Source organism: Mytilus californianus, unplaced genomic scaffold, assembly GCF_021869535.1.
Source record: "Mytilus californianus isolate M0D057914Y unplaced genomic scaffold, xbMytCali1.0.p SCAF_1, whole genome shotgun sequence".
NCBI lineage: Eukaryota > Metazoa > Mollusca > Bivalvia > Mytilida > Mytilidae > Mytilus > Mytilus californianus.
The window spans coordinates 93,768,175-93,787,652 of record NW_026262581.1 but is presented as its reverse complement, the minus strand read 5'-3'; the positions used below and the strand labels follow the sequence as shown (position 1 = coordinate 93,787,652).

At 31.1% G+C, this 19,478-nt stretch overlaps 2 protein-coding genes across 2 annotated transcripts; both read right to left on the bottom strand.

Annotated features, from left to right (window-relative positions):
* Nucleotides 1–177: 177 nt before the first annotated feature.
* LOC127726563 (protein rolling stone-like) lies at nucleotides 178–10,986 on the bottom strand. Its single transcript, XM_052233954.1, has 5 exons — nucleotides 10,224–10,986; nucleotides 4,084–4,191; nucleotides 3,527–3,767; nucleotides 2,015–2,125; nucleotides 178–1,118 (listed from the first exon to the last, which is right to left on the bottom strand). Exons 2-5 carry the CDS (start codon nucleotides 4,171–4,173, stop codon nucleotides 724–726), a joined length of 837 nt encoding a protein of 278 aa, XP_052089914.1. The 5' UTR covers nucleotides 4,174–4,191; nucleotides 10,224–10,986; the 3' UTR covers nucleotides 178–723.
* A 1,115-nt stretch (nucleotides 10,987–12,101) lies between these two features.
* Nucleotides 12,102–19,195, bottom strand: LOC127726555 (protein rolling stone-like). The gene is made up of 4 exons (XM_052233951.1): nucleotides 19,061–19,195; nucleotides 16,840–17,086; nucleotides 13,277–13,381; nucleotides 12,102–12,937 (listed from the first exon to the last, which is right to left on the bottom strand). The coding sequence occupies exons 1-4, from the start codon at nucleotides 19,169–19,171 to the stop codon at nucleotides 12,264–12,266; spliced, it is 1,137 nt and encodes a 378-aa protein (XP_052089911.1). The 5' UTR covers nucleotides 19,172–19,195; the 3' UTR covers nucleotides 12,102–12,263.
* Nucleotides 19,196–19,478: the final 283 nt, after the last annotated feature.

Below are 19,478 nucleotides of genomic sequence, written 5' to 3'. Positions count from 1 at the left end.
CAAGAGTGACGTGACATCACTGTAATCTCAATAGCATATCATTTTCGCCGTTTTTGACCAAAACGATCCTTTAAACTACATAATATATTTGAATGTCATCAATATCTGAAAAAAATGTTAGGATTAGGTCTGCTAGTAATATGTCAAAACCCTGCAGGTAAAGCTGGAAGTACCAACTGTTTTTACATATTTAATCTTGAACAAAAGCAAACATTATAAAAATATTTAAAAAAAATCCTGTTCATTGACGTCTTATAATGATTTTAAAAAATGTCAATAATAAAAAATTATAAGTTTTTATTTTTGACTTCTACCGGGTAAACAAGTTACCTTATCATACCTTCTTCTTTCATCTTTCTATTTCACAGCTTTATTATAATGTTGTCACAAAGACAGCCCAAAGAGTCAAATAATGATAATAGTAAACGATAAGAATATAACATTTTGTTTTGGAAAAAAATCTTGTTCTTTCAATATGAAACACGCAGAGTAACAAGTCATATTAGATTTTATAACGAACATATTTTGATATTCGTGGTCGACATTTTAAATGCTAGCAAATGCACAATATGTTAAGTCAGAAATATGAATGAAAAGAATATAAAAAATAATAAACAACACAATAAGACATGAATATGAATGGATCTGCCCTTTCATAAGATAAACGAAATAAAAGTGTTAAGAATAAACAAGACTAGATGAGTTAAAATGCTGATATAATCATCACATGTAAGACGTTACACCACTTTCTCCAGTGCTGATTGCGGTTTGTTCAGTACAACCCTGCTCTCCACTGCGTTTATTGCAACATTTGTCGTGGATAAATATGCGTAGCTGATACATAGCAAAGAAAGCCATGTGAACAACAGGAACACCAATACATGTGAGAACTACGACATATATTATAGTCGTTCCAGCTTGGTCCCAGTCTAAAACCGGATATATTGCCGCTCCATCTCCTCCAACTTGATAAATCACGGAAAATATTATATATATAACACCAACTACTAACGGATATATGACATGTAATAAACGAACAGGTTTGGCACAGACAAAAAGGTTCAACAGAACGTACACTGAATTAACTGCGTGTTTTTCTATACTAATTGGGTCACCAGCTGAAAAAAAATAGAACTTTCGATACTAATATATATTCATTTTGATTTTTGTAATTCCAAATCAAGACTCTTGGGTTTATTGAATTTTTACGAATAAGTCATAAATCTAAAGCGTTTTTTTGTTTAAAAAAAAGGCAATATGAATCTATTGAAATTAATTTATTGCATTCATGACATTATTGTTTCTTTTTATCAAATATCTTTTTAATGATTTACAATTTAAGATAGATAGTTTCTCGGTCTGACACGAATATCTACACTTCATAGATAATTTATGTTTTATTTGTTACGTAACAAAATCAATAACTATAATTCGTTTATCTCCTGTCTTGTTTCCTTGTAACATGTAGTTTCGACTGAATTGTCTTACAAATTCTAATGATAAGATCTTATGGATGATGTTATCTTAATTTTTTTTTGTTATACCAATTTTTGAGCAATTCTGTCGTAAATGGTTTCCCTATTTGTCTGGTTTTTAATTGGTTCCTTTTAATTCCATTCCTGTTGTAAGTTGCGACTACTTTAGTCAGTGTCCAGAATTTTCCTAATTTTACGAAAGAACCCTCCAGCGTCGTCGACCTACTCATTTTCATTTCATGTTTCTCTGATATTTTCGACTGCGCATATGTAAATGTATCCAATTTTTTATTTTACTATTTTTCTCCCTATTACTACCATTAAGAGATTGCCAATTGCTAAAGAAACTTGTCTTTTGTAGTTAAAACCTGTTTGTTGACCTCAACCTATCTTTACTGATTTAATTGTGTTGTGGCAATGATATATAATCCGTACCTTCATTCATTGAAGCAGCGAGAAGTTCCATTTTACTGATATATTATTAAAAAAAATCTTTTATTTTTCATGACAGATAAATGAGATTCCATATGTTTACTTACATGGTGTCAGTAAGCCATAGAATGCTATAGTTATTAAGACACTAATACTGTTACTCAACTCAAACAATATCCAAAGTAATTTTATATACCATGGCATTTGATCTTCTTTATCTGTAAAATACATTTGAAGATTCAAATTTAAAAACATCAATAAGATTTATACATGATTATATATAGGAGTTAGAAACTGATATTGCGTATGGATCTGTAGAATCAAGAGTGCGATAACTTGATGAATTGTCGATAATATTATTTTAACTATCGAATGACATGGAGACTGCATGAATTGACATATAGTTATTTGTAATGCTTACAGATGTACTGGCCCCAGACCACAATTAATGACGAATATAGTTCCCTTTAATTAAAGTGTATTTTTTCTTAATTTTTTTTCTTTCCCTTCCTCATACATTTCTTAGTTTTTATTGGGTGGAAATGAAAGAAGAGAGCTGAAATAAATTTTTGGATGTTTTATTTTAACTGATTTTGATATGGAAAGAGTGATAAGGCCAGGTGCAAAAAGGTAGTATTTACAGTTTTCGGAACATCTCTTGACTTGTCTATAGGGGTATGGATGTGTATTGGCTAAATTTTTAAGATGTACACATGCAATTTTTTTGAAAGTTGGATATATTTTTGGACTTGTACTGTACATTACACACACAAAAGATTTGACAAAAAAAGCAGGTGATTTTTTTTTAATGCGACAAAACGTTATAAGAATTAATAGAGGAATTAATTGTGGTCTGTGGCCTACTTACAGAATTTGTATTCTGAATCAATTACCTTTTTCGTAATTTATAGAACACAAAATTAAGCCCATATTTAACTCTATTTGTGCTTTGTACATAAGCAACCAACTTTCGGAATAGTAAGTGATATGACGTATAGTCAACAATAGGTTCAAAACACAAACGCACCAATACGTGTCCAAGTGAAACAAAAATTAAATTGGTTAAAATTTAACCAAAAAGTCCTGCAAAAAAATCCTATATCTATCTTGATAAAAGTAAAATTGCAAAAAAAAAAAACAAATTAATTTCGAAATAAACATCAACGCACTACATCGTACTTAATGGGGAAATAAAATGAATTGAGAACAACAAAATCAAAAAAACAATAACGCATCCCATAAAAGCGATTCTTTTTGGGTTTCCCCATAGCAAAATATGGACTTTGGCATATCTATGCAGATAAAGGGAGTTTGGTGAGTGAAGAACTCTACTAACATTTTTTGAAGCTTATTCATTTATTTTCATTTATACAGTTTCTTCGCGAGTGTATTCATCAATATAACTGTAATGAAGCCTGTATAGTTAAGGAAAATCAAACAATTGATCGGTTCTATTGTATTTTTATTTTGCAATAATGCACTAATAAGCATTTTCCCGCTTTCCTGTCCATGAGTGTTTTACATGAATTCATATAAACCGGTGTCGCATTGTTTTCCTACGTATATTTATAGGGTTTTATATGATGATAATAATGATTATAACAGCAATAAAAACATACCTGACTTAGTAGATATATGTATAATATCAGATCTCCTCACATGGACATATAAAGTAACAATAAAATCCACAAGATTATAAAATCCTAACAGCACATAACCCCAGTTTGTCAAATATATGAAGTAATATGGATCACCATCTCCACCATTTTTGTATACAATGTACGGATCAAAAGAAAACCATACAATATGCCATACTAACCAAAATCCAGTCCATACAGGATATAAGATTCTAGGGCCACACTATCAATGAAAAGAGAAAGAAGAAAAAGATACAAAAATTGCATAAACTATCAACTTTTGAAGTATAGTTGCATATATTTAATCATCTATAATATTTTTATAACTTGGCCTCGATGGTTGTGGGACCGAAATACTAACATCTATTTGAGAATTTTAAAAAAATGATACGATTCCAGTTTCAATATCAACTATTTTTGGACAAACTTTACACTGTTTATTTTTTAATAGTGACACGGTGACAACTTTAAAGAAGCATATGCATTGGAGTAAGATATACAAATGTATAAATACATAAAAAAGAAAACTAACTACTAACCTCTGTCAAAACGAATAGTTTAGGAGAATCATGACGAAATACAAAGTTGCTACACTGAAATTCCTTCTTTAGATCATCACATCTTGTCATTGTACTGAATAACCAAATCTGTAACATACATGTATTTGCAAGGTTTATAAACAACTTTTTAATATAGGTCAGGAATTTAAATGGCAAAGAAGGCTTTAACACAACGAGTAGTCGATCTTAATCCAATTTCTATAAGTCTAAATAAAGTAATGAACTATTTAATACCGATGTACTGATCAGTACATTTTAAAAAGATGGACAGTAAAGTTATTTTGATCTTCTTATTGACAAAAAAAAATATTTAAAAAAAATTGTCCCGTTTTAGTTAATTTGGTCATGGAGATAAAGGAACCAAACTCTGTTACAGATATGTCATTTTCGCAAAAACCAAACTTACAACTTTTGTAGACTGTATTTAATTGTTCGTTGCATTTATGCCTTCATTAAAAGCTTTTAAAATTTGATTAAACGACACGTTATCATTTGGAAACAACTTTCATACTTTTTTCTATCCGTCCTTAACGATTAAATTCCGGCTGTGAACGACGTTAGACATTTTTTTTTTTCAAGATAACATGGTAAACACTCGAACGGCAAAAAAATTATTTGATATGGCATAATACAAAATAAATACTGTAAAACAACCATGTCATCGTTTCCACGACAATCTTGTCGACTCTTTTACTTCAGTACGTATTGTATATTGTAATACATAACTTACAAATAAGTGTAGGGTATAAGTCGATAAGATAAACTTAAATGCTAGAACGTACATTTGGATTGCTGTCTCGTGACGTATTTTCAAATATTTGGATGTACTGTTAGTTTTGTTCTCCAAAATATACATGGGATATACACCGCAGAGCATCAAGAAAATAGCAATCAATCATTCACATGATGAGGTCACCTCACAGATCCTCACAGTCTTTAACAATGGACAGTAAAATCAAAATGACTAAATACATATACAGTAAAACCGAATTTCGTACTTTCTTGTGCTCACATATATTTGCTTTCAGATGGTTAGCCCAAAATGCCATATCAAGAGTTCATATGTATATTTTGTAAATATACGTGAAAAGCTGTCAGATATGTATAACGGACAAACCTCAAAATATATATTCAAACAAATAAATAAGTTTACTCCAATCTATTTAAACGATGATATTGAACTGACAATTTACAAACATCTTATAGAGTCGCAGGAAAGAGACTTTCTAAGAAGGTCATAAATCTTTCTTACAACCAATATCTAAAACAGCCAAAAATCATCTATCCAACTTCAAATACGTAAAAAGACAAATATCTACACTATACAACATATCTAAAAGTGCAAAACATCTATACAATACCTAAAACAGTGACATAAAACAATACAAAATGAACGTACACGTACTAAACACTTGACGTGTTACTGTAACTTTAACAATGTCAAATTTCCCCTCTTTCTTTGAGATTCCTATTACCCATCTCTTCATTTAGTTTACTTTTCTTCTACATTTTTATGCAATTCCCTTTCTCTCGTATGATACCTTTAAGATTTATGTTCGGTATCATGTTAAGTTGGAATAAAACGACACATAACTTTTTTGTCTATTCAAGCAACTTATAGTAATAAACATGTCCATACAAAATAACGCAGATGCACAAACGTGGAATGCTGAGTATTTAAAACCGGTGATATGCAAAAGGGTTAGATAGTATTAACTTAGTATTATGTTCACATACATTGGGTAGTTGTTTCAAGTTGCCTGACATATACATAGTTCATTTTTTAAATAGTATCTTGATTGATTGTAATCTCTCTCGAGAGAATTTGAGATCAGTAAGCAAATGACGTCAAAGGTGTCAAATTGCTTTTTAACAATTAGAAATTTGAGAGATTATGGGGGATTTTTTACTGTATACGTGTAGCTATATATAATAACATAGTAAATTTGTTCATGTTATATAAATTATGTAAAGTACTTCGGAAATTATAATTTTATAATAAAAACTGTTGACACAGAAAGGTGTTAAAAATAGCAGTACTTTAACATGCAAAATATGCAAAATAAATAAACAAATAAATCATGACTGAAGGTACAGGGCCAAATAATTTCCTTGGAAATAAGATATGTCAATTCTAATATAAATGCATACCAAATAATACTGACTTATCATAAATGGTTCCCCTTAAACTGACCTAGTCACAAACTTTAATTAACATGCAAGTACAAAAGTTTCAGTCAATAGACAATGACTGTGGGGAGCAGGGCCAACTAATCTCCATGGAAATGAGATGCGTCAATGCTTTTTTAACTGCATACTAAATACCATTGACTTTTCATTTGTGGTTCTCCTTAAACTGACCTAATCAATAACTTAAACATTTAACTTAGCAATCGTTTTAAAGTAAATAGACCATGAATGAGGGAGTGGGCAACATAATCTCCATGGAAATGAGATGTCCCAATAATTATACAACTCCATACCAAATATCATTGATTTACCATTTATTGTTCACCTTAAAGTGACCTAATCACAAACTTTAATAAAATATTCCACAGGGCGCAGCTTGATAAAACCGCCGAGGTCGAACCCTGAACAGTTGGGGCAAGTATGGACACAACATTCAAGCTTGATACAGCTCTGAATTTGAATTGTGATTAAATATTTGACACAGAATGAATGTGGTCTATGAACTTTGAACTAAAAATTTGAAATAGGACATTTACCTAATATTGTCCATATCCAAAATCTAATTACATGGTTAGATTCACCATATCAAAGAACCCCAAAAATTAAATTTTTATTGAAATCAAACAAAGTTTAATTTTGGACCCCAATTTGGACCAACTTGAAAACTGGGCCTAAAATCAAAAATCTAAATACATGTTTAGATTCAGCATATCAAAGAACCCCAAGAATTTATTTTTTGTTAAAATCAAACTAAGATTAATGTTGGGCCATTTGATCCTTAATGTGGACCAATTTGAAAACAAGGCCCAAAATAAAAAATCTAAAGACACGGTTAGATTCAGCATATCAAAGAACCCCAATAGTTCAATGTTTGATGAAATCAAATTAATGAATCTTTATTGCCAAGCATAGACATGCTATGGAAAACATGAAAACCATATATCACATAATATAAAACATGGATAGACTGCAGAGAACAATAGTATAATACTATGACAAATGTAAAGTTATGAGACTAAATGAGATCTTATATTCCATGCAGTTTTTACATAATTACATAATTTGATAGTGAGAGACTTACTAGACGCTTGTAGTATATACAAAAGTTTGTGATTATTAGGCCAAGAACAATAATACTTTGGTAAAAATTGTGTTCGTACAGGTCTATAAGCTTGACAAACAAGAACAACATGGTATTCATCTTTAAAAACACACAATTTACAGCATTCACATAAACGATTTTCTCTCGGAATACTATTGTAACTACCAACTTCAATATTTAACTTTAATGTTCCAATACGTAACTTTGGTAACAGACAAACATTATTGTTGTAAGTAAGATATTTTTCAATACAAAAAGTTAATTTCAATCTACTATAAAAATAAAGTTTATTACATTCTTGAACAGTTGTTGACCAATTCTGCAGGTATTATTAGTCTTTAATGCGAGTTTTAATATCATCTATACAGATCGTGCTAGAATCTTTATATAACCATACATAATTTCACCCAAGATCATATTAGATATCACGTATATTTGAAGCCCAGTTAACATAACCATTGTTAGCTTCGTCATACAAGAGTTTATACACATCGTATACAACTTTTGGTTTATTTGTAATAACATGTAACCAATATTTCAATATTTTCTGTTTTCTTACAATAGAAAAAAAAGGTAAATGGCCAAGTTCGCCATATAAAAAAAAATATGGCACATTTCTACCCAATTTTAACACAAATCTACAAAAATGGTTATGGATAAGTTCGATACTTAAGCACGAATCGATGGAAACCCCATATTTCTGATGCATAGCCTAAGTCGGATCCAACCATACTGTCAAAAAGAAACATCTGTTCTTCTGGAGTAACAAAGAATTGTTTAAGAGAGTTCATTAGAGATGACATTACTCTAGATCCTTGTTGTGATAAACGTTTTTGAGTAGGTAAAAACTTTCCGTTGTAGTGTAATAATATACCAAGGTACACATATGAATTAACAACTTGCAGTTCATTTACTTTTGTACTTTGTGTTCTTGGGACTTATATCATACCGCTAGAAACCCTAGTGGTATGATATAAGTCCCAAGAACACAAAGTACAAAAGTCACTCGGTTTTTGCGTTCATCTTAGTCTTTATCCAACCTCTTACTCAACCAAGCCGAGTCAAGTCATACCCCAAACAACACCAAAAACCAAATATAAAATTATCATAGAAAAAAAGATTGTCTACTGGTCTAAATCCATTTCAAAATACCATTACTTTGGTTTTATCAGTACTTCTTCGATATTCCATTTATTGCAGTAAAGTAAAAGTTTATCAAATAAGTGTTGCAGAACAGTCGGTGTTTTTTTCAAATAAAACGGTATCGTCAGCAAAAAGAATTAGATAAATAAGAATTCCATTCAAAGATACGACATCTTCGTCTACATCAGTGGATATATCTTGAATAATGTCATTTATAAAAAAATAAGAAAAGTAAGGGAGATAAGGGTTCGCCTTGTTTTACAATAAGATGGTTATCAAAAGCCTCTGGTAGTACTCCACCAGACCGCACACGTAAACGCACAGATGAATAAATAGAATTTACCATTGATACGCATTTACTGATAACTCCAGATTTGAGAAGTTTAATTTTTGAACCCTCTGGTCAAGAAATAAGCAACTTATACAATGTATTAGAAAAGTATAGTTTTTGACCCTTTTTCCTAAACAGTTAGAGCCATAACCCCCAAAATCAATCACAACCTTTCTTTTTTGGTATGGAACCTTGTGGTACAATTTCATAGAGATCCATAGAATTATACTCAAGTTATTGTCCGGAAACCGGAAAATCCTTGTTTTTCGGTCACTTTTTGGCCTCTAATTCCTAATCAGTCAGGACACTAACCCCCAAAATCTATCCCGACCTTCCATGTGAGGTATGGAACTTTGTGTTTAAATTTCATAGAGATCCATACATTTATACTCAAATTATTGCCTGGAAACCAAATATCTTCGCAAGACGACGACAACGTCATACCATTATACTGGGAAACATTGAAAATTGTTGTAAGCCACTAACAATAGAAATAAACAGAGACATCTATACCTGTCTTTTGTAACGGGGTTTATTGTTTATAAGTGATGGTATTTTTCTTAAAATGCTTTTATGTTTCTGGATAGAAATTTTGATGAATTAACGAATATATAACAAATTGTTGATGCCGCCGACGCAATAAACAGCACATCAGTTTCCGAGTTTTTGGCCCCTGTCAAGGCGAGACAAAAATCTAGTTACCAAGTTCTTATTGAAACTTAGTTTAATTATTTCATTCTTGCAAATTATTTTATGTTTCTTGTATTCATCTTCTCACCCTATATGGAATTTACTGACCCTATATGTCGCATATTATTGCTCTATTTAGTGTTTATACCTGTACACGTACCTATTCGAACAACTGATTTCTAGTTGGGGATACTAACATAGGAAATAGAATGAGGCGATGATACCTTTTATCATCCTATTTCCTCCGTTTGCTTCAACAGACTGCATAATAATGTCAAAGTGTTTGTCCGTCGTCAATTCATCAAAATTTCTACCCAGAAAAATAAAAAGACCATCACTCATAAACATTATACCCCGTTACTGAAGACAAGAATAGACGTTTCTGTTTATTTCTATTGTTATCTAGGCTTACAACAATGTTCAATGTTTCCGAATAATTAACCCTTTAATGTAAATGAATATGAAAAAGACATCTTTACCCCCCACCCCACCAAAAAAAATAATAAAAGAACAAAGAAAATAAAGCTAAGAAGAGCGTATTTCCTTATTCTGTTGTACTTCCGATCCGTCTGGCGCACCCATGCACCTATCAAATGCCCCCCTTTTTTAAAAATATTAACATAAATATAATTGGTACCAGGAAAAATATAGCAATGTACTTACATCCGTTTCATTGGATATTCCTTATTCTAGCTTAGAGTTCTTCGCAGCTATCACAAAATTATTTAGTATTTTGAAATCACAAGTACTAAATATATTTATATCACCATGTTTATAAATTTCACAATGATGATAACATAGATTTTAATCAGATTTGTAACATATCCTCGTTATAATCAGATACTATATAACTTCATAATCATCTAAAGTTTATAATCTTACTGATAACCACCGTCACCTGGAAAATCTTGTTAATTTGATATCGGTTTATAAGGTTGAAATATTTCATATAAAACATGAACGATTAAAACTGCACTTCCTTATGACTAAAAAATAGTGAAAGACTAGTGTTTGAACATGACTTTGTCCTACTGACTGTTCGTCCTGTCTGATAATTTTTAGCTCCTGATTTATAAAAACAGAGAAAGTTCTAGTAAACAAATCAACAATAAAAACTAAAATTATTACCAGTGATTCCTAAACTTTCTCCTGTGTGGTACCTTGTGTCGATTTTACTGGTTGGGTTAATAGTCAAATCATGGGTTACAGGGTTTCTCACAAATTCACATATTTGTATAATTGAGTGACCATATGATATTTAACAATGCTCTAATTAACATGTATGGTAAATAATCCAAATTCAATTGTTTTGCGCTTACATGACACTTTGTTCTCAAGCAAAACTAATTACATATACTAGTAATAACAAATAATCAAATTACGTGTCCTGTTTTTTAAATTTTCTTTTTGTTGTGTTGTTGTTGTTGGGGGGGGGGGGGGGGGGGGGGGATAAATATCTAAGCATAAATTAACATACAAAGGAGACCTTTTAAAAATTAATAAAACATTCAAACTTCCAAATTCATATTAACCAAATTATTTTTGTCTTTAGCAATTCATAATTTTACTATAACAACTCTTCCCAAACTCACTAAGCTTCAATTTGAGACAATACCTTTATAAATAAACTAAATTAATGATTTAAATTATATATGTTCATAAATATGGACATTGCAATGAAAAAACTCTAATATATATTGATAAAGACAAAATTTTAATACAACACATTTAATAGAAATTTTTTAAGATTCCGGTGCTAAGGACGAAGTAATTTTATTTATTATGTCCTAATTGTCGCAGATTTCGTTGCTAAATTTTTATTAGGATTGCATAGATGATGTACGTGAAATTGCAAGTAACTGGTACTGAATACATTTCAAGTCCGAGCTAGTAAAGAAATGTCAAGAAATAACCAATCAAATTATATCTATTTTGTCAAATAACTGTGATTTTCTGTTTAAATTCTATAGTATGTAGATATGTTACCGGCAATTCGCAAATGAGCTAGCAGACGTTTTTTTTTAATCACATGCTATTATTAAGTACATGTTGTATGGAAGTCTCAATTTTTTTTCTCCTGTCGTTTTTGATGTTTAGTATACCTGTCCTTAATAAAAAAAATCAATACCATAATTGGCAACATGATCTTGAATTCAGACACAACACAAGATTTTCTCGGCAAACTCAGGAAACAGTATTTTTATATAAGGCTTCAGTCGTGTCATTTGATTGTATAATTTCTTAATACCTTCATAAAATTTCTAAATGGTTCATATACCTTAACAACTAATTAAATAGAGACTATTTTGTTTTCTCTTTATTTTCTAGCTCTTTGGAATTCAATTGTGCGTGTGTGCTCACATCGTTCTTACATGCAAAAAATTAACACGACATTGTCTAGGGTTAGTAACAATTCCTTTAATTTCTGGTTTTAAGCGAGTTTGGTTAACTTTTGATAACCATATGATAAATAATAAATCAGAAAATGTTGGCTACATGGACCTGGTTGGGTGATGGTAAATAAGGAAGAAACAATACAGACAACTTTAAGAAGAATGGTTAATAAAGGAAATCCACTACACCAGCTAAAAAACACAAAATGACAAAAATATAAGTAAATATTACTGAAATTATTATTGTGTCATTCTGATGGTATGTTTTCAATTATAAATGATTTATCCTGACATTTTGAATTTGTGATATTTATCGTTTAGCTACTACTCCTATTTTCCAATTTATCGTCCATGGATGCACCTTCTCGTAGTCTATATCACAAACGAAAAATTTCTTTTTCTCTTCCACCTTATCAAACTCTTGACCGGCTTGCTGAGTATTATTTAGTTCTAATGTTTCTTTCTCTCCGCCAATCTCCGACTTTAATGCACTGTTACTGTGGTCTTCACTATTAACTTCGGTATTTGTTTCAACGGCACCATCATCTACAGATACTGTTGATCTGTTGGTTTCATTGCCGATACTTTCTTCGTTATCTGATTCAATAGGTTCGTCTGAGATGTCACTCCCTATGTCCAGGTTGTACACTTCTTTTAATTTTCTTTTTCTGCAGAGTTTCGCATGAATGATAGTTTTCGTAACATAAAATGCATACAGTGATACATGCATCAGAGGAACTACAATAACAACTGTAACAAATAGTGCTGCAATAGTTTGACTCTCCTCATTCCAGTCTAACTCTGAATATATAGCAGTATTGTTTGCCACTGGCTGATACACGACTGTAAATAATATGTAAATTCCAGCAAAAATCATTGGATATATTAAGTGAAGTACTCGCACTGGTTTTGCACTTACAAATAGGTTGAGTACTACATAAACAGTATTAATTGCGTGGAACTCAATACTCGGAGGATCTTTAGCTACAAAACAATACAACTTTGTTAGAATATAAAATATTCTATGCAATAACAACATGTTAGCTTGACTCCATATATCAACAGCATAAGTTGTTTTAGAATACCATCATAATCCTTTTTTTATCAACCAATCTGAAGAAATAATTAATTAAAATTTTTCAAAAATTTCTTCAAACACCCAATTATGATAACCAAAGACATAATAAATAAAAAATAGCTCAACCAAATTTGCCAGCAGAAAAAAAAACCAATCATAACTTTACCTGTCCACCTCAACTTCCTCTTACAAAGACCTCTTACGGCTTTTTGTGTTGTAAAATTGTTGTAGGTAATAAAACTTACTTGGTATGTGAATACTATAAAGTCCTATAGTAACTGTTATAGCGATTGTATTACTAGTCTCGAATAGAAACCAGCTAAACCGTAAATACCAAGGCAGTCTATCATCTAAAATAAACAAAAAAATGACTATGATTTTTTTTTACAATACCCTTTCTCCTTTTAGAGCATACCTACTTTACATTCTGTTATTTTACTTTTTTCAAACTTAAGGTAGATGGGGTGTCTCAATTATAATCCATAGAATTTTTTAATAATTTGCCAAAATGTAGTTTATATCATGCTTTTTAAAAAAAAATAATAAAAAGAATGGGTCACGGGGCTTATTTTCACGCTACAGGTTGTGCAAAATTGACAGATTTTGTATAGATTATGCATGAAAAACCCAATTTTCTGCCATAAAACGAAAACTACACCATAGAATTTTGAGATAAAATATGAGAAGATAGCTTTAATAGTATGCTTTCAGATAAGAAAAAGAAAAAATGGGGTCACGGGACCCGTTTTCTTGCTACAAAATAAAATAGGTAAATTCCTAACACATTCTATTGTAAAAGTAACTTTATCTGAATTATCTGCCCTTACATTTGAGTTGCCTCCCCTTATGTGGCAAAGTTGGAAAAAATAGAATCAAACAAAAGTATTCTTTTTTTTGTAAAATACAACCATAAATATGATAAAATGTGTCATTTTCTATATTGAAATGAAAATTCTTACACATGAATTACCTACTACTCTCAAAATTTGCACCTTTTATTAAAGATCTAGACCAATTGTTTTCTGGTATTTCAAAATCCAAGATAGAGGAAGACACCCCATCTACCTTAATTACGTAAGGTGTTGACATTCCTCATATCTATAAAACGTGGAAAAGTGTTGACGAAGTCATGTTCCCGTTCGGTATTTGACAACAAAACTTTATTTGTGTATGTTCCGAAGCAAACTCCATACAGCGTTATCGTTCGGGTCATACTTCCCTTTCTCTAAAATGTAAAGAAGCGTAGCCAGATGTCACCACTGTTTCGGAGTTTGGTTCCGAAGGTACTCTGGATACACACCTTATCGCTATTTGTCCGCCATTACTGGACATCACAAAGGTTCCCGTAAAATTTTGACGTCACAATAGAAAATATCTGACGCCACAATAGAAAAGTGATTGTTGTATGACGTCAATAGTTCAAGCGGCGCAGATTCTCGGGCCAAGCGGCTCAGATTTCCAAATAGCGATAAGGTCTATTTACAGAGGGAAACAACTATATATTTTTTAGGGATTAAATCACTGACGATTTACTTGTCTGTAACTAAGTTTAACCGATTTGAAATAACGTAAATTATCAAATATTGGTATAAGATCTCTTCTGTAAGAATCAAAATAGTCACATTTTTCACCTTTTCTGCTCGTCAAATATTTACGTTTGACACCGGAAGCTGACCTATAACGCCGGAAGCTTACCTATGACGCCAAACTGTTGATGTGCCAAAGACGAGAAGAATTTTTCGCGGAGTTTTCAATTTATTAAAATGTTACACCGAAATACATGTATTGGCTACAGTGGAATCGTTAAGTTTTCACGTTATAATTGAGATAACCATTTTTTATGTTAAGATTGATCTTCATACAAATGTATATTCCTAAATCTATAAGAAAGAAAACACAATATGAAGATAATTTATTCGAAAATCACGAACTTGTATATTCGTTCATTAAAATTTATTTATTACTTTTCTAGAGTAATTTTCTCCTTAATTAAACCACTTAATACACTTCTGTGGAATGTTCTCCTTACTACGGAAGAGCTGTCACAGTATTCATTTTTCTTGGACTAATTAGAGGAAGTGATGTAAACTTACATGCTTACAACGTCCATATATTGAATGAAATCACGATAAAATAAAAGACGTTGATAACAGTTTTCAAAAGGTATGCAAGGCCCAAGATGTAGTATGGACGATGTATATCATCGGATAAATCACAAATTAGGAAGAATTAAACTATAGAAGTGCCTTTGGATGTAGCAGCAGAGATGCGATTATTACGGATACGCAGTTGTAGAAACACTGTTTTTGACAGTATACTTACTAAAATTTGACTCTAATATTACCTTACTAACTGTAGTAATGATTTCATGTTTGGTTAAAAATATTATATGAAAAAAATACATTTCAGTCTACTAATAAGATCTTTGCCCCAGTGACATGAAAATCTCTAGGGATCCAATTTATGGCTAAACAGATATTGTCTGGAAACATAAATTTCTTTCATATTCTATATCCCATTAAAGATGTTGTGACCTTTACCTCTGACCTCAATATCAATAGGTATTTTCTTCACCTTTTGGGTTATTATCAAACAAAATTTTGAAAAGTTTTGACATATGGTTAAATAGATATAATCCAAAATAACAAAATTTTGAAAAAATTTTAGTCTATCAGTTATAACTGCTGGTGCCTTAACATTTGACCAAATAACCTTCAAATCATTAGGAGTCTTCTTCGTCCCATGACCATTATCCAACCAAGTTTGGCATTATTTGGACGTATAGCGCACAAGAAATTTAACGAAATCAACAAGCTTATAGAAGCCGTGGGATTGAACCCCGGCTGGGTCAAACCAAAGACTTGAAAATTTACTGCTTCACCGCTTCTCATGTGGAATGTGTGTAACCTTGTGGACCATAACGTTAAAAAGCCAGCTCAGCGTGTCAGTCTGTACAAAGCATATAACATATTCACATCACATTATCATGTGCTTGTCCTAAATATGCATTTAATTTGCCACTGGACGTTAAACAGCCATCCATCATCATCATCAACTTATAGGGCATTGTTAAACCAAGTTTTTTAAAGATGCCGTTTCAAGTTTAAAAAGGAAAGATAGGGAATATTACATTGAGGCAATTATCCATAGGCCAACGACACAAAAAAGTTAAAGACAATTTTTACTTTACTTTTATTTTTCAATAGTCTTAAATGATAAAAAAATACAAATATAAATAAAAAAATGTTCCAAGCCAAATTAAATGTGGTATGAAAACATACATGCAGTACAAAATGTATACGTTTTCATTTGTTTAAACTGAATTCATTAGTTGAAATGTCGTTTTACAGAAAACCTTGAAGATTGAAAATTTTCTCCACAAATTATAATCAATTTCATACACAAGTCATGGAACCAGGTTACTTACTGATTGACATGATTACCGATAAAAACAGGAATTTATTTAAACCCACCTGATTTTTTAAATAACATTTTGTGTGCAAATGGATTGCAATGAAGGTTGGTCCATTTTTTCTCCTTAAATGTCGAAGTGTATATCTTTTATGCTAAAACTTTTAAAAGTTTTTCAATGTTGATATATCTTAGGGCTCTCGAGTTCCATTACGAATTTACACAACTTTTTGAAATTGACTGTTTTCAATGTTTTTTCTAAACTTCTATATTGATCTGTCCATCAAACTGTTCCGATTCGAGCGATTAATCTTGAGTAGAGTAGACGAAACATTCGTCTGGTGTATAACACCTTAAGCCCGATTTGTTTTTTTTTTTTGTGACTTTTAACACTTACCTTTTAATTTATACTCTTTGCTTATTAGCACTGGTCTTTTATAATGAACATAAACCGTTGAAATGGCGTCCATCAAATTAGAAAACCCAAGGATCATGTATCCCCAGTTAGTAAAGTATAGCAAATAATTTGTATTTTCTGATGACCCATCCACTCCATAAATAAAATAAGGTTCCAGAATGAACCAAAGTAAGTGGTAGAAAAACCAGATCAGTGTCCATATTGGATACAGCAGTCTTGGACCGCACTAAAACACAATAAAAATACATCATAATATACTTGAATTATATAACCCATGTATAGATTTAAAATACACAGTTATCAACATTAATTTATTCAATAAAGAGAGTTTTATGTTTTCTAAAACTGTATTACATAATCAACTTGCGATCATCATTGAAAGCTAACGAAGAATGATCTGAACAGAGTAGTACATACTTCTAAGTACAAATTAGCCCGAGTAATCTATGGTGTAAGCCAATTTATTATTTAACTGAAGTTTGCAATCAAATTTGATGTTATTTTTTTCAATCATTTCGTTCGAATAAAATCAGATGTTGTTTTCCATAATGAATAATGATTGATTGATTGTTGGTTGCTTAACGTCTAGTGGCAAATATTTCATGCATGTTCAGGACGACAAAAATGAATAATGACAAAGTATATAACAAGGAGTCATTTGCTACCTATTTTATTCATACAAATTATAAATTACAGATGTTCAGAATTTGATCATATACCTCTAAACGTTTCTACGTATTTAAACATCCTTGACTTTCAAATGTGCAGGTTGAGCGTTTCCAATAAAGGAAAATTCAGGACAGAGCTCACGACGCACGATTTTTAGAAAGTTTTATTACATGTACATTATGTAAGTCATATAAATATAATACATAAATAATAAATCATTTGCAAAATCAAAGAATAAAACCTCCTTAAAATCCCCAAATACCGATGCAGATAATAAATCGAAAAACTTGTGGTTCGGTGTAACTCGCACTCCTACTAGATACATAATTCACCCAACAAACGCCTTTTACGTATATATAGCTTAAATCACAACATGGAGGACTACTCGACTTCGAAAAAAAACTATCAATACTTGTTCGTCTTGTAATTTATAAGTGGAAGTACATATCACATTATACTCAAAATTTCACAGAATGCCCCAATTCTGCACACGAACAACTACCAAAACGTTATTGTATATTTAGTACTTCAAGCATTTCTATTTCATCTTTTAAAAATTATTCATCCCACAAAACACTTTCATCAGGATTGAGTACGCCTTCAAGTCAGATGTAGTATCACGAATCAAACTGGAAACCTTTCAAACAATTTAAACTACTATACAAGTTTTTCGTAATATCAGTCATGCAATTAAACTTTTTAAAAAGATCCGATTACACGTGGTATAACAAATGTACAATCGCGATCATAAAGATGCGAACTATGGGACTGCTTAAGATAATACCGACACATTTAATAGGATTTGCTTTACGTTTAATGTTATTAAGAAAAACAAATACTACTTATAATAAGATGTCAAAATTTTTGAATTGAACAAACCTGCATGAATGTATAAAAAATAATCATCTGCTAAATCGACTCATATTTATTTGTTTTTTTCTTAGTAAATGGTATAAAATTTTATTATACTGGAGTGAAATAATTTGACTAATCATGCAATTTGATTGATTACCTTTAGAGGGTATACGTATGACTGATTGGTTATTGGTTGCATAAAGTCTAGTGGCAAATATTTCGTCCTTTAGAGGTATATGAGCCCATATACCCTGTACAACAAGGAAGACCAAAGTGGTAATTAATGTTAAAACTAGGACATTCCAGTATACCGTAATATAATTGTTATGTAGCCTTCACTGGGTATATGGGCTCATATTCCCTGTCTGACGGTTCAGGTGATATAAAACACTGACAGGGAATACGAGCCCATATTGCCTGTGAACATCCAGAATAACAAAAAAAATTACCCAGTGCCCGTAAGAATAAAGATAGACTATATCAGATATTTTCAATTATCTCTGCACAATTAATTTGGAAAAAAACTAGAAGTAATTGATATTACGATTAAAAATGCTGAAATGTACAAAACATATTACTTTTTTTTAATATACATATAAAAGCATTTTTACACACACACAGACACACACACAATTTGATTTGATAAAAATCACCGAAGAAAAGACAACCTACTTACTTTAGCAAGCACGAAAAGATGAGGAGATTCATGGTCAAATCCAAATGACTGAAACTGAAATTCTTCTTTACAGATTCTCTTGACAGATGCCGTCATGACTGGAAAAAGCATGACCTACGTATAGAATAAATATATTTATATTGACATAGTTCAATGCATGACATATGATATTCGTTAGGTCATAGATGTTGTACGTCCGATATTATTGTGATAAAACTTCAATACACATTGTTCTTTAATCAAATCTGTCATTGTTATTTTATTCTACAGTGCTTATGTTCTATACAAAGTATATTTAATGAAGATAATCTGATGGCACAGTATTTAAACTTCGCAATTGTTTCTGCGTTGTTATCTTTACGATATGTCTCAATGTCTGTTTTCACGGAATTTGTTGTTGTTTTAGAGGAAATGGATG